The sequence below is a fragment of the Arachis hypogaea genome, chromosome 20, assembly GCF_003086295.3.
Source record: "Arachis hypogaea cultivar Tifrunner chromosome 20, arahy.Tifrunner.gnm2.J5K5, whole genome shotgun sequence".
In the NCBI taxonomy this organism is placed as follows: domain Eukaryota; kingdom Viridiplantae; phylum Streptophyta; class Magnoliopsida; order Fabales; family Fabaceae; genus Arachis; species Arachis hypogaea.
The window spans coordinates 104741292-104756519 of NC_092055.1; the positions used below are offsets into that span (position 1 = coordinate 104741292).

The following is a 15228-nucleotide window of genomic DNA, read 5'->3' on the forward strand; positions in this document are numbered from 1 at the left end:
GTCTGTGTAACCGTCTTTGTATTTATGTGCGGTTTCTTTAATCAAATTATGACAAAATTTCAAAAGCCCTATGCAGATTACACGTGTTTGTGGATGAAGTTTGGGGTTTTGAAAATCTGGGGGTGTGTAGGTGTTTTTTTTTTACCAAAAAAGGTTCTGTTTTTTGGGTATTTAAGGGAACCAGATGATCGAGACACATCAGATTTCAGAGGCTACCAACCCCGGTGTATAGTTGGTGGGGACCACCGTAACTCTACAGTGCTTTTCAACAATTGGGGGCTTTTGAGTTTTGAGAGAATGAGTTTCTGTGCCTACTAGGGCTTATGATTTTCCTGCTCATTCTGCCATTGGCGATGGTGTTCTGTCGGTGTTTGTTTCAGCTTGAAAGGTGACCGACAGAACAGAAAAGTCATCACCTTTTTTTCTTTTGTGTTTCTTGAAGGTATTACTTTTCTCCCTTCTGCTTCTCTTCACTTCTGCTCTGATGGCTGATCACCTTTATTGAGGTAAGTAAGAGGACACAATGGGGGTTTTCATGGAGGGAAAATTCTGTGACTATATAGTTGTCTTTTTTTATTTAAAATCAGAAGGCCATTAGTTTTTGGTTTTTGGGTGCCATCTCAGCTCAATGTACATTCTTTTATGTTCCTCTCTGCATGGTTGAATGGTTAGTGATCTAAATTTTCTGCATCAAACGTAAGTGCTGAATTTGAATTTCTCAAAATATTGATATCATACCTGTTATGACATTTGAAACCATAACAAGGACCTCCTTCTCTCCTATCCTTGACTCAGCATCTCAGCCATTAATGGCTTGCTTTGTTCTGTGTTGGTTCACTAATAATGAAGGCTTCACTTCATTGTAATATAAAGTAAAGGAACTCACTATTGGAGTTACAATTTGATTTTGATGGTGAATTGTGAGAGAAGTTTTCTGCATGTCTTGTCCATCAGAACTCACCTCAGTTGCAGTCTTAAGTCATGATCATTGTTTCTTCAAATTTGTCACTGCTCTATTTTACAAGTTTTTCCTTCCAATTTTTTTTTTGTTCGTGTATCATGTGACTACTTTTCCTGCATAGTTCTCTTTCGCAAGCATTTGGATTGGATGAGGAGTGATTGATGGTTTGGGTGGGGGCTTATTGGCCGCATTGTGTGACTTTCAACTATAAAACTTTGCATCATTCACTGTAGATTTGACTAACTAGTACTGCTTGTTCTATCTTATCCATCATCCTAGGTTCTCTGGAATGTAATTTGGCTAATTGTTTCTGTTTTGATAAACTTAATTTTCTTGTAAAAAGATCCATGCTTTTGGGGTATGTTTTACTGTTTTATGCGCAGTGATTGTATACAATGCTGACATTGTGTTTTGGTTTTTTCTAGGATTTTAATTTGCAGGATATCTGAGTTTTGGTATTTGCAGCTACCATGGAAAATAGGCAAGAAAATTTGTTTCCCCCATCCTTGCCTAACCAACAACTGCTGTTCTTCGATGAGGAACTATGGCTGATGGCTGAAGAAAGGGCCCAAGAGATACTATGTACAATTCAACCAAATGTAATTTCTGAGGTGACTAGAAAGGAGATTATTGAATATGTTCGGAGGCTGATTAGAGGTTACTATGGAGCAGAGGTTAGAATATTTTGATCCAATTTGCATATTTGTAATTTCCATTGGTGCAACATTGGCCTTTTCTTTTAATCTGTTGCATTTGTGTCCGCCTAATCATGCATTGAATGTTCTTTGATGTCTGTTTTGTTTATGGATGATTGGTTGGTTGGTACTTATATATCCCTTTTTGGTTATCCTATCTTTCTTTTTCTTTCAGAAGCAGTTAGATTCTAGTATGATTTTACTACCCTAAGAAGCCATATTACATTATTTTCTTAATGGATTATTGTTATTAGGTTACAGCAACCTTGTTTTTTTCTCCTGTATGCCGCAGTCTTAATTTATATGACTAAATTGATTTTCTTCAAAATCTAAAATAGATTTTATCCATGGAAGATGAAAGTTATCATTTCCAATTTAAGTCTAGTGATCAATATGATCCTACTTTCTTCAACCTTCCATGTGATGCTTTACACATTGAACTTCCTCAATTAAAGAAATTCACCATTGTCCCCTATCAGCTGAAAGTTTGAATGCGCATCTTCACTTCCTCGGACCATTTGTTGTCTTGGGGATTGGACACAATCTCTTAAAATCATTTGCCTTCAATTCAAACATCGATGATTTTCTTAACCTTGTTTCTGGTTCTAGTTGATGCGTCATTACTTCTAATTTTAAAAGCCTGGACTTTTAATTGCTAATAACAAGTTCATTTATTCATGAATATGCATTATACCAATTTTATAGCATTGGCCATATATGAATGTTTTTCCCTTTTGTGGGCCATGTACAGGTCTTTCCATTTGGTTCAGTCCCGCTAAAAACTTATCTTCCGGATGGAGATATTGACTTGACAGCTCTCAGTCATGAAAAGGATGAGGAGGATTTGGCTAACATGGTATGCAGTATGCTCCAAAGTAAAGGCAATTCTGAATTCCAAGTGACAGACATACAACATATACATGCAAAGGTTAAGGGCAAACTATCTTATTCTTTGTTGTGATTAGAACTTTGAAGTTAATGTTTGTATTTCAAATGCTATCTTGATTTTTTAAAAAACAAACTATCGAATCGAATATGAATCTTATTCATACAATATCGCAAATTCTCAATTTTGCTAGACTTGATTTTGATGTTTGGATGATGGACTGCAGGTCCAAGTTGTGAAATGCACGGTGAAAAATATTGCAGTTGACATCTCTTTCAATCAGATGGCTGGACTTTGTGCTATGCACTTTCTTGAGCAGGTGAAATCTAATTTGTGCTAATTCCCTACTATTCATGTCTAGTTCTTGATGCTATGGTTCTTTGAAATGATTGTTCCTCAACTTTTTATTTTTTTAACCAAATCTGACTACAATTCATTTCTTTTTCCTGTTAATATGGTGACTTGCTAATTCTAATTTTATATTTTTGTTTAAAAACTTCTCAGGTTGACAAACTTGCTGGGAAAAACCATCTTTTGAAGCGCAGTATTATCTTAATCAAAGCTTGGTGCTATTATGAGAGCCGAATTCTTGGTGCACACCATGGCCTGTTATCCACATATGCAGTGGAAATATTAGTTTTGTATATTATCAATCTTTATCATTCATCATTGCGTGGTCCTCTAGAGGTAAATTGAATCTTGAGTAAATTTTGTTTGTCCTGTCATCGCTTCAATTTGCATATATGTGAAGAAGAAACTCGCTGACTGCTACTGTTAGCAGGTGTTGTACAAATTTTTGGACTACTACAGTGCGTTTGATTGGGAAAGTAACTATGTCACAATTGATGGTTCCAAGCCCTTATCTTCACTTCCAGAAATTATTGGTATGTGATAAGCATTATTGGATCATATTAGCAATTGGATTTATATATGACGATGGGATTGTTTAGTTTTCAAGTGTTCGTCATTGATAATCTCAACTCGTGCATGTTGCAGAGACACCAGAATGTGAGCGGGTCGGTTTTTTGCTTGACAAAGAGTTTCTGAAAAATTACAGGGATACGTGCTCTATTTTAGCAAAAGAGTCCGAGACTAAAACTCATGAATTTCCCACCAAGTATATGAACATTTTGGATCCTCTAAGAAACGACAACAACCTAGGTCGTAGCGTCAGCAGAGGTAATATTTTAAGGACTTGATCCTTCATAACAATTTAGGGACTTGAGAAATTTATGTAGATTCTAATATTATCTCATGGAAATTATTGTAATTTGGAGGAATATATACATGATTGGAAACCATGTATGAGTTCTCTACAATTTTGCATACAATTAACAAATGCATTAAGACTTGCTTCAATATCTTTGCAGATGTTTATATCTATTGGTCTCTTCTAGTGTTTTATATATGATGCTTAAGTAACTAAGCTATTGGCTATGGTATTTTATGAATTTTCAAATCTGTAAATTTTCACACTTTTCCTTTGCTTAGTCGTAGCCTTATTGCCTGCAGGAAATTTGCATCGAATTAGATTTGCTCTTTCCTTTGGCGCTCGAAAGCTTAAGGAGATCCTTGCACTTCCTGGGGAAAAGATGGGTTCAGCACTAGAGAGGTTTTTCATGAACACTTTGGACAGAAATGGGAAAGGGCAAAGGCCAGATGTTGAAGTTCCTGTTCATGCATTTGGTACTGGAAGATGTGAAGAACCTGTACTCTATGGAGATTGTGAAAATTACTATGATGCCCTACAATATCTTCAGTTATACTGTAGCTCTCCCAGGCCGTTATCTGCACTTCCAAGCTCACAATCATCAGCCACTCAGGCTGACATCCATGCAGTATCGACGCAACAAAACTGGAATTTGTATTATCAAAGTGGTGCTAGTGTGTATGTACCAATACAGACAGATGTATATGCCCCAACATGTCCTGATGTTTATGTACCAATACAGAATGATGTATATGTCCCTATACAAACCGATGTATATGCCCCAGCACATACATTCTATCGACAGAATGTTCCGCACGCAACTTTCGGCCTTGAAGCAACTTTCGGCCTTGAAGAAATACGGAAATCACGAGGAACTGGCACATACATACCTGATGTGGTACGTTTTTCTTCTTTATCAAACTTTTCTCTACCTATTTAGATTTTGTTAGCTATGTCATCTCTAACAATGTTGAATCTTGCAGACTCATAATTCTTATTGGGATATGCGCTTAAAGGAGAACAAACCAAGGAGACATGCTCCTGTGAATCACCATAATGTGTTACCAAAATCACCTCCGAAAAAGCCACCACCGGAGGAGGTTCATTCCAAAGAAACAAACAGTAATTCAAATATTGTCAAGGTTGCAAATGAAGAATTTGCAATTCCTTCAGGCATGAGTCATAATGTATTGCCTAAATCACCTCAGGAAAAGCAGCCACCAGAGGAGGTTCATTCCAATGAGACACCTGGCGCAAACGGTAATTCAAGGCCGTTTGAGCTTGCGAAGGAAGAATTCCCTCTTCTTTCAAGCATTCACCAAAAAAGCACACCAGAAGTCCAGGAGTCTATTCATTTTACTATCTCTGAGCAGGCCAAGAATTCCCCCTTATGTCAACTCAATATCAAATTCGGAAGTTACGGGAAATCAGAACCGAGTTTGCCAACAATGGATAAGAAGGCGGATTCCAGCGCTTTGTCATCCGAGAGCACAATGATTGTTGTTCCAGGGATGGCAAAGCAGAGGAACAAAGAATGTTCTGAGAGTGATGTGAAGAGGGGCGAATAGTATCTAACTGAAAGATAATTTATAGGATATTCAGAATAACATCAGTTAAGGTAATAGTGGTAATAGTCAATTTCTCCATTTATTTTCTTAGTTGCTGAGATGTAAATTTGGGATAAACTAGAATTTGTTGCTAGCGAGAGTTCAAGGCTTCATAGGCACAAGCCATTGGTATAGATGTTAACCAATTTTGTTGTGCTTCGTTTACTTTTTCATCCCTTGGAACAGATATATATCCCCATTGTCTTATGAACTTGTAAATTATTAATATTTATAGTCAGTTAGACATAATATGTTGGATACAAAGTTGTTAACTTCTTGCTTTCAAGCTTGTCTGCAATCAAAGGCAAGATTTTCTTTTCTTTGATGTGATCATAGGTAAGCTTGGAGAGTGGTAATCTTCGCTATATTTATTTTGATAACCAGTGATTCAGTTTAGTTAATTCATACCTATGTAATAGATCTTTTGTACGCAGTGGCTCAATTCTCTCAAGAGGTATAATTTATTTGTTTCATTGAATAGCTTTTAATTTGTATTGATACTTAAATTCGATTTTAAATATATTAATAGTGTAAACTTTTGAAAATTAAAATCTTGATTTTTATGTCCAACATAATCTTGATTTTTTTATATATATCTAAAAGTTTATAATAAGCATATACTATAGTAGTCAACATTTACAAAAGTATTAAATTATTATTAAATTGTATGAAATTTTAATTCAATAGCTGGATACCATGGATTAATTTTAAGTAAAAAATTTCCCAAGTTTTTTTTTTGTATTTTTATTTTCAGTCCTACTACATATTCAAGTTTTATTGGCAACCAAGTTCAATCAAATTGGTCCAAGTCTAACAAAAAATAGTTTTATTAGTGAAATTGTGTCTTCTCACTAACATAAAAGTTTGTATCCCACACTCTTTAACATGAATACATTCTTCTTCTTTGTGTTTTTTCTTCTTCTTCGTGTATTTCCTCTTCATCGTTGTTTTTTTATTGCTGTGTTTTTTTTTCTTTTCCTCTATCTCTTCTTGATGATTTTGCAGCATTATATATATTTTTCTTTGTTTGATTTTTTTCTTGTTTTTATTCTTATTAAGAGAGTAAAACATGAATAATTATGAGAAGATGAATCAAGAAGGAGAAGATAAACAAAAAAAGAAGATGATGATATGACAAAGAAGAAGAGGAGGAGAAGTTTTGAGTTATTTAGAATTTATCAGAAAATAGCACCGAAACTTTTTAACTGTGACACAAAATTTTCTAATTTTGACATCGAAATTTCTTAACCGTGACACAAATTATTGTTAATAGGGTGAAACAAGAATTATGAAAACGTGAAACAAGATGATTATTATGATAATGATGATGATGATGACAACGACGATGATGATGATGATCATTATCAAGGTTTTGAATTGTACAATAATTTAGCAGAAAAATAGCACCGAAAATTTTTAACTATGATACAGAAATTTTTTTATTTTTGACACCAAAATTTCTTGCCTGTAACATTGAAATTTCTTAACCGTATTATTTTCAACTAAATGTACTTTTTTTTATCATTGAACTACTTGGGTGGTATGAATTCATATATAAGAGGTTTAGTTATTTCTGTGTCATTTACAAATAAATTGATGTATTTTTTGGTTCAAAAATATATTTGAATGTATTTTATTGGTTGAGTGAATTAAGATTTTGGACTCGTGATTCTTTAAATATTTTTTGTATCATTTATCAAAAATTGTTGAGTGAATTAAGGTTTTGGACTTATGATTCTTTAAATATTTTTGTATCATTTACCAAAAATTTCTATGTCATTTTTAATTAAATAGTGTGTTTTGTTTTCATTGAATTTATTGTATGATATTAAACTGAAGAAGAAGAAGAAGAGGAGGAGGAGAAATTTTGAGTTATTCAGAATTTATCAAAAAATAATACTGAAACTTTTTAACCATGACATAAAAAATGTCTTAATTTTAACACCAAAATTTTGTAACTGTGACATAAATTCTTGTTAAGAGGGTGAAATAAGAATTATGAGAATGTGAAAAAAGAAGAAGACACAAGAAGTTTCTTAATTTTAACATCAAGCATGCCACAGGTTCTTATTAAGAGGATGAAACAAGAATTATAAAAATATGAAAGAAGTCAAAAAATAATACCGAAACCTTTTAATTATTTAGCCATGACATAAGAAGTTTTTTAATTTTAACATCGAAATTTCGTAATTGTGACACAAGTTTGTTGAAACAAGAATTACGAGAATGTGAACTGGTTTGGTGAAATAAGAATTACGAGAATGTGAACGTGTTTGATGGAAGAAGAAGAAGGCGTAACATAAGAAATTTCTTAATTTTAATACCAAAATTTCGTAATTGTGACACAGGCTTGGTGAAATAAGAATTACGAGAATGTGAACAGGTTTTTCGTAATCGTTACACAAGTTTGGTGAAATAAGAATTACGAGAATGTGAAGAAGAAGTTTTTTAATTTTAACACCAAAATTTCGTAATCGTGACATAGGTTTGGTGAAATAAGAATTACGAGAATGTGAATATGTTTGGTGAAATAAGAATTACGAGAATGTGAACAGATTTGGTGGAAGAAGAAGAATAAGAAGAGACGACGATGATGATGAATTGTGCAGAATTTATAAGAAAAATAGTACCAAACTTTTTCAACCATGATAATAGAAATATAATGTACTTTTCTTATTGTTAAACTAATTGTGTGATATTTAACCAAAAAAAGAAAAGGATTATGATAATGATGACAATAAAAAAGCAAGAGAAAAAAAAAGAAAAAGAATAAATCGAATGAGAAAAGAAGGAGGAGGGGAAGGAAAAGGAGGTGACGACAACAATAAAGAAAGATAAAGACGACGAAAAACCGTGATTGAGTCACTGAATCGACTAGAAACCATCCAATCGAACCGAATTAGTACCCGGTCGATTTTCACATTTTTGACGAAAACGATGTCGTTTCGTCTATATATATATATATATGGGAAAACGGTAATCCGCTACCCAAAAGACCAGAATCCTAATCCCCTTCCTTGAACACACTATCAGGTAACAACATCTCTCCTTCCCGCTCCTCCCTTACTCCTGCACTTGCTTCGTCCCGCCGCCACCGTTTCACCGCCATCGACGTAACTGTTCGAAGCCGCCTTCCCCACTTTGGGCATCTCCGCCACTGCTCGAAGCTGCTGTTTCCGCTGCGAATCATCTCGCGTCATTTTTCTGTTGCGCAACCGCTGTTCCACTGCGCCGACTCTGTTCCACCGTGCTCTAACCCTTCTCTGCTCCAATTTTGCTATGTGCCACCCTCATCTGCTTCAGTTCTACAACGCTCCACCCTCATCTGCTCCAGTTGTACATACTTGTCGATGATATTGTCATTACAGTGATTTACTAATTCTGATATTATGTGATTTACTGATCTTTGAGATTATCTGATTGTTGTAATATTGTTAATTTTTCATTTGTTATTAGGTTGTTGATAATTTTTTAGTATGGATGAGAGTATCAATTAAGAATCTTTTTGATTCAAATGAAATATTTGGTTTTTTTTTTTGTTATTTAACTTTTGAATTTATATTTGGATAAGATTATAATATTGTGATTGATATAATACTTTTAGTTTTAATATGTTAAAATTTATATTAAATTATAATTATATTTTAATGTATTTATTTATATTTTATTTTTTATTTTATTATAAAATACTTTTTTGATTGAATCATAGTTGAATCGATTAAATCTATAATTAGAACGGTTCGATAAACTAATTCGATTTTTTTAACCTTACTGCTATGACAATCGTGAAAAACAGAAGAAAACGGTTTGTTATAACCAATGTATTTTTTTTAAATTTAAAAAGGCAACGAAGTAAAATTTTATGTGAGAGAAACCGAAAACCGTTAACTAATAAAAAAGGATGTAGAATTAAAGAAGTACAAAATCAATAAATAAAAGAATAACATATTCTCCATATTTTCAAGGTTTGTTGCTTGACCAAAAAATTTATAGGAAATTTAGTTTAATATAGGCATTCCATCTCAATTAGTAAACCCTAAAATTAACGTGACTAAGCTATGCTAATTATAAGGCAAGTCTTTTAATTCTTTATCGATGATACGTAATCTATATTTTATAGATCTTATGACAACTGTGAAAAATAAAAGAATACAGCTGTTATAACTACTAGTTTGTTTTTTTTTTAATTTAAAAAGGTCACCAAATAAAATTTAATGTGAGAAAAATTAAAAATCATTAACTTATACGTTAGAAATAATTTAGAATTAATTAAGAATGACATAATCAATAAACAGATGGGTTATACATCCATGTTATTTTCTATCTAAGTCCATCCAAATTAGTTCAACACCAAAAAATCTAATTTCATTAAATGAACTTGTATTACACGCGCCGAAACTTCCCAAAACATTAATATTCATTCGAGTAACACCCTACCACATAAACTCTTATGCTTAAATCATAAAGTTGAGGTGGCAAGGTATTACAACCTCTAAAAATAATAATAATAATAATAATAATAATAATAATAATAAGGTTTAATTACTCTGTTGGTCCCTATAGTTTCACCAAATTTTTAATTAGGTCCCTATACTTTTTTTCCTTTCAATTGGGTCCCTACAATGCTTTTAATTTTGTAATTACGTCCTTTTCATGTTAAAAATGTTAAAATTAACATAATATTTTTACCAAAATACATGCGGTTAAAGATTTAATTAAGTTTTTAATTATAAATACCTTCAATTTGCTAAGAAATATTCAGTTAACTCTAATATTTTTTACACTAGGAAGGACTTAATTACAAAATTAAAGAAATATAGGGACCAAATTGAAAGAAAAAAAAGTATAGGGACCTAATTAAAAATTTGGTAAAACTATAAGGACCAATAGAGTAATTAAACCTAATAATAATAATAATAATAGTTGAAAGGAATTTTATCTAGAAGCCTGTGAAAAAAAGTTAAGCAAAACGTTAAACAGAAAATCGCATCACTCGCGTAAGCGATAAGAATGAGAGAAGAATTCCAAAGATACATATAGCAAGGCTTCTGACTCGGCTCGCGAAGCTAGAACCGGCCAAGGCAAATATATACATATACATATATATAACCCGAAAGAGTAATCCCAAATATATAACCAAACACTTGTTTCTTCAAGTCAACCTCTAGGAGGGACAAAATACAAAATACAAGGATGGAGAATCTATACACACATATATACAAAGCATAAAACAAAATACAGTAATCCCAGGATAACCAACTTTTCTTGCAGAGGGAACTCCAGACGCTCACCGAGGTGCATTTCGACATGCATCTGAAAAACAACAATATCGTACGATATGAGAACCGGGGATTCTCAATATAGTTAAGGTGGCCACATATATAATAAATAAGGTATCAGAAAAGTCAGAGGCAATCCTAGAAGTCCTACGCTCTTGATTATAAAACTTAAAAGATTTAAAGACGAAAACCATAAACAGGGTGGTCCTCTAAGGTTCTTAATTCTAACTCAACTCTAACTAAAACCCTCAACTATTTTCCTTCCTTTACCATCCTCCAAAATACCACACAGAAAAATAAAGCATATACAAGTAGAATACGGATATAGCAAACAGAACATATAGCAGTCAAACATGAAATAACAAGTAGGCAATCCCAAGAAAGCAAACTAAAGCAAACAGACAAATGCATATGATGCATGCCTTTCCTACTGGCCGTGAACTCACGTGTGGTTAAGTCCCCAGAACCTGACACATCTGGTAGCTAACCCAGACATTTGTCTCTAGGTTGCGCATCTCCAAGAGGATCATAAACGAAGGAGAGTGTCTATCCACATTGAAGGAGTGTGCATTTCCACCTTCTCCTGGAGGATATACGAAGGAGAATGCCTTTCCACATCGAAGGAGTGTGCCTTTCTACCTTGCAACTATAGAAGAATGTGAGGGAAACAATACAAAGGAGAGTGCCTTTTCACTTTCCCCACATCCCCATCACGATAAGAGAGGGAACTTCCATCCTTAACTTGCTATCCGAACACATTTTCAAGTTAACACGCAAGTGGGTTCGCACCCCAAACCTTGCCATCTCGATCATTCTGGCCATACCAGTCATTGGCAGCCTCAACATTCACCCCTAAATTCTAATTCAGTCACATTTTCGCACTTTTCATTCTTAATTTATCATTTTTCCAAGTTTACTTCACCCCCAAGTTACCACCTATTCCTAGCTTCATCTCATTACTAGGCATACAACTAAGATCTAGGGTTAAAAGAGTGAAAATAGAGTGATACGTGCTTCAAATGTTTGTGATATGAAGAGTTCAAGTGTTATTTAGAAGATATTAGTTTATATTTTTAGAATATTTTAATTTAATTTGATATATTTTGATTTTGTTTATTTAATTACTAGATTGGGTCTTATGTTTATGGGTTTTAGGGTTTTCTTTCTTTTAACCTAATAAGATGTTATAAATACCTCCTTAGCTATTGTAGTCGTAGTATAGAATGATTTAGAGGTTTTAAAACCCCTTTTTGGTTTCATGATGAAACCATGATGTAGACAATTGAGGTTGAGGAGTCTCTCTCTTGTTGCATCGGAAAATTAGGTAGAAGGTTGAGGAGTCCCTTCGATTCAATTCCCAAATTATGGCATTGACAAGTTAGATTGAGGAGTCTCTTTCTTGTTGTGTCAAGAAATTGGGTAGAGAGTAGAGCGATTCTCTTTGTACTCAATTTCAATCTATCATTTTTGTTTCTATTTCAATTTTAATGTATCTTTTTATTCAGTTTGAATTCTTATCTTTTTGTTTATCTTTAATTTCTTTATCATTTGGTATCAGAGCTCAGGTATTAGATTAATTTTTATTAATCTATATCTGTTCTTCTTTTATCATAAAAAGAAGTCCAGTATCTATCGCGTCTTTCTTTCAGTTCTTGTGTTCTTATTTTCTATTTATGTTTCATTATTGTTTAAAAAAAAAATAAAAAAAAGCATAAAGTGCAAAAAAAAGAAAAAAGAAAAAGGACAAAAAAATGAAAAAAGAAAAGAAATTATCTTCTTTGTAATTATTGTCCTTTTCATATACTATTTTTTCACCTACAAGATTCGAGGACGAATATTTTTTTGAAGAGGAGGAGAATGATACGTGCTTCAAATGTTCGTGATATGAAGAGTTCAAGTGTTATTTAGAAGATATTAGTTTACATTTTTAGACTGTTTTAATTTAATTTGATTTATTTTGATTTTGTTTATTTAATTATTAGATTGGGCTTTATGTTTATGGTTTTAGGTTTTTTTTTGTTTTAACCTAATAAGAAGTTATAAATACCTCCTTAGCTATTGTAGTCGTAGTATAGAATGATTTAGAGGTTTTAAAACCCCTTTTTGGTTTTATGATGAAACCATGATGTGGACAATTGAGGTTGAGGAGTCCCTCTCTTGTTGCATCGGGGAATTGGGTAGAAGGTTGAGGAGTCCCTTCGATTTAATTCCCAAATTATGGCGTTGACAAGTTAGGTTGAAGAGTTTCTTTCTTTTTGCGTCAAGAAATTGGGTAGAGAGTAGAGTGATTCTCTTTGTACTCAATTTCAATCTATCATTTTTGTTTCTATTTCAATTTTAATGTATCTTTCTATTCAGTTTGAATTCTTATCTTTTTGTTTATCTTTTATGGAAAAGTCTAGGGGGACAGCAATTTCATTGAATTTTGGCCAGCATGTAACCAGCAGAGAAATGTGAGTCATTAGATGAAATCTTACACCAATCTCACACCATTAAATCATCATTGATGGCTATTTGATGGCTACCAATCACAAAAGTTGCTGGTCCCCTAGCATTGCTCATCTTTTATTTCTTTATCATAGAGGTTTAGAGATTGGAATTTGAGCTTTAAAACACAGTTTATTTTTGCTGAAACAGGGGTCACGCGTACACACACGCACCAGGCAAAAATGACCCTTCGCGAATGAAGGGTATGCGTACGCATACACTGAGTTCTGATCAGAAAAATGGCTAAGTCTGAGAATCTGCAGAATTTTAGTTTTGAACCCAAACTTCTGACGCGCATAAATTTTTCGTTTCAACTTACTTTTCATCCGTTCTTCGAACGGCGTAAACTTTACAGACCCAATTTTCATATGAAATAAATTTGAAACAATTTAGGGGTCCGAAAGTTGCGTCATGGCTTGTCGAAGTTCTGCCAAAATCTATTTTTTCACAAAAACCTCTGAAAGACTTGAAGATTGATGGTTTAGAGGTCATAGTAAACTCTTGTTGTAAGTATAGTTACTAAACCAAGCAATCAACCTGTCTTACAAACGTTTTGGTTGTCACAAGTAACAAACCCCTTTAAAATTGATAACTGAGTATTTAAACCTCAGGTCGTCTTCTCAAGGAACTGCACGGAAGTATGTTCTTATTATTGGTTATGAAGATTGTAAATTGGGGTTTTGAAGGTAGTGAACAAGTAATTTAAATTACAATTTAAAATAAGTAAAAGACTGTAATTTAAATAAATAACTGTAAAACACACTTTTGGCAAGGTATGAGAAATTAGAGGTCCTATCCTAGCTATCCTTATCAATGATGATAAAAATTGAATCTTAATTCCACTTTGTTAACCTTTACTAAGGCAAAGGAAGGTCAAGGGATTAATTGGTTTGATCTTCGGATCCTATTTATTTCCTAAGAAAAGATTGGGATTATTGAAGTTCAATTTAATTAACAAAGATAACAATTATCAATCATTTTTGAGTTTGATAACTCTTGAGTTACTGATTTCTTAACCAAGACCAAAAGGAGAAAAGTAAATCTACTGGAATAAAAATGTCTTCAGATGGGAATAACAATAATGTAAATAAAAGAAAGCAATAATAAACTGAAATACCTCAAATAACATTAATTCAAAGAGTAATCTGTAACATAGAAGAATTCATAAATAAAATTGGGAAATAATAAAAAGGAATATTGAACCTGATAAAAAGAGATAATCCTGAAAGCGCATAAAATCCTAAATCTAAATCCTAATCCTAAAGAGAGAGAGGAGAGAATCTCCCTCTCAAAACTAAATCTAAATCATGGAAAACTAACTAATTGGAGACTCTCCTTGAATGGATGCATTCTCCCACTTCATAACCTCTGGTCTATGCCTTCTGGACTTAGATTTGGGCCAAAAAGGGCTTCAGAATTTGCTATGAGCGTTTTCTGTAATTTCTGGTGCGTGGCCTCTGTCACGCGGTCGCGTCATTCGAAGTTTTCCTTGTCACGCGGTCGCGTCAGTCATGCGGCCGCGTCAATGCCTTTTCGCGCTGGCATGCGGCCGCGTCGCCCATGCGATCGCGTGGCTGCCAGTTTCTTCAAAAACTCTGTTTTGTGCTTTCCTTCCATTTTTGTATGTTTCCTTTCCATCCTTTAAGTCATTCCTGCCTTAGAAGATCTGAAACTACTCAACACACGAATCATGGCATCGAATGGAAATAAAGGGTAATCAAAATAATTATTTTTAAGCATAGGAAACATGTTTTTCACATACATCTCATAATAAGGAAGGGAAAGTAAAACCATGCAATTAATATGAATAAGTGGGTGAAGGATTGAATAAATCACTCAGATTAAGCACAAAATATATCATAAAATATGGGTTTATCAACCTCCCCACACTTAAACAATAGCATGTCCTCATGCTAAGTCCAAGATAAAGAGTAAGTTAAGGTTAAAGTGGTGGAATGCCATGCAATGCAATCTAATCTAAATGTAACTACCTAGCTGCATCATGCAATTCTAATTTTTTATTCACTTGTATATAAAGCTTGCATGTAGTTGAATTAATTCACATTCATATATATATATATATATAGCCAAACCTTAGATAGT

At 33.3% G+C, this 15228-nt stretch overlaps 1 protein-coding gene across 3 annotated transcripts; it reads left to right on the top strand.

The window, feature by feature from the left end:
* The first annotated feature begins 164 nt into the window (after nt 1-164).
* Nucleotides 165-5597, top strand: LOC112783406 (uncharacterized). Of its 3 annotated transcripts, none has more exons than XM_025826343.3 (9): nt 165-442; nt 1387-1635; nt 2408-2584; nt 2769-2861; nt 3047-3229; nt 3324-3426; nt 3539-3721; nt 4055-4650; nt 4736-5597. In XM_025826343.3, the coding sequence occupies exons 2-9, from the start codon at nt 1432-1434 to the stop codon at nt 5318-5320; spliced, it is 2124 nt and encodes a 707-aa protein (XP_025682128.1). In that variant the 5' UTR covers nt 165-442; nt 1387-1431; the 3' UTR covers nt 5321-5597. The 3 variants fall into 3 exon arrangements, with proteins under 3 accessions (XP_025682128.1, XP_072085925.1, XP_025682127.1); XM_072229824.1 differs by having other exon boundaries at nt 300-442; nt 1427-1635; XM_025826342.2 differs by having other exon boundaries at nt 364-506.
* Nucleotides 5598-15228: the final 9631 nt, after the last annotated feature.

Excerpts from the sequence above, each read along its gene's own strand:
- LOC112783406 (XM_025826343.3), top strand. The coding sequence starts at position 1,432 with ATGGAAAATAGGCAAGAAAATTTGTTTCCCCCATCCTTGCCTAACCAA. Across the intron at positions 1,636-2,407 it reads GAGGTTACTATGGAGCAGAG|GTCTTTCCATTTGGTTCAGT; the intron begins GTTAGAATATTT and ends GGCCATGTACAG. Across the intron at positions 4,651-4,735 it reads GCACATACATACCTGATGTG|ACTCATAATTCTTATTGGGA; the intron begins GTACGTTTTTCT and ends TGAATCTTGCAG.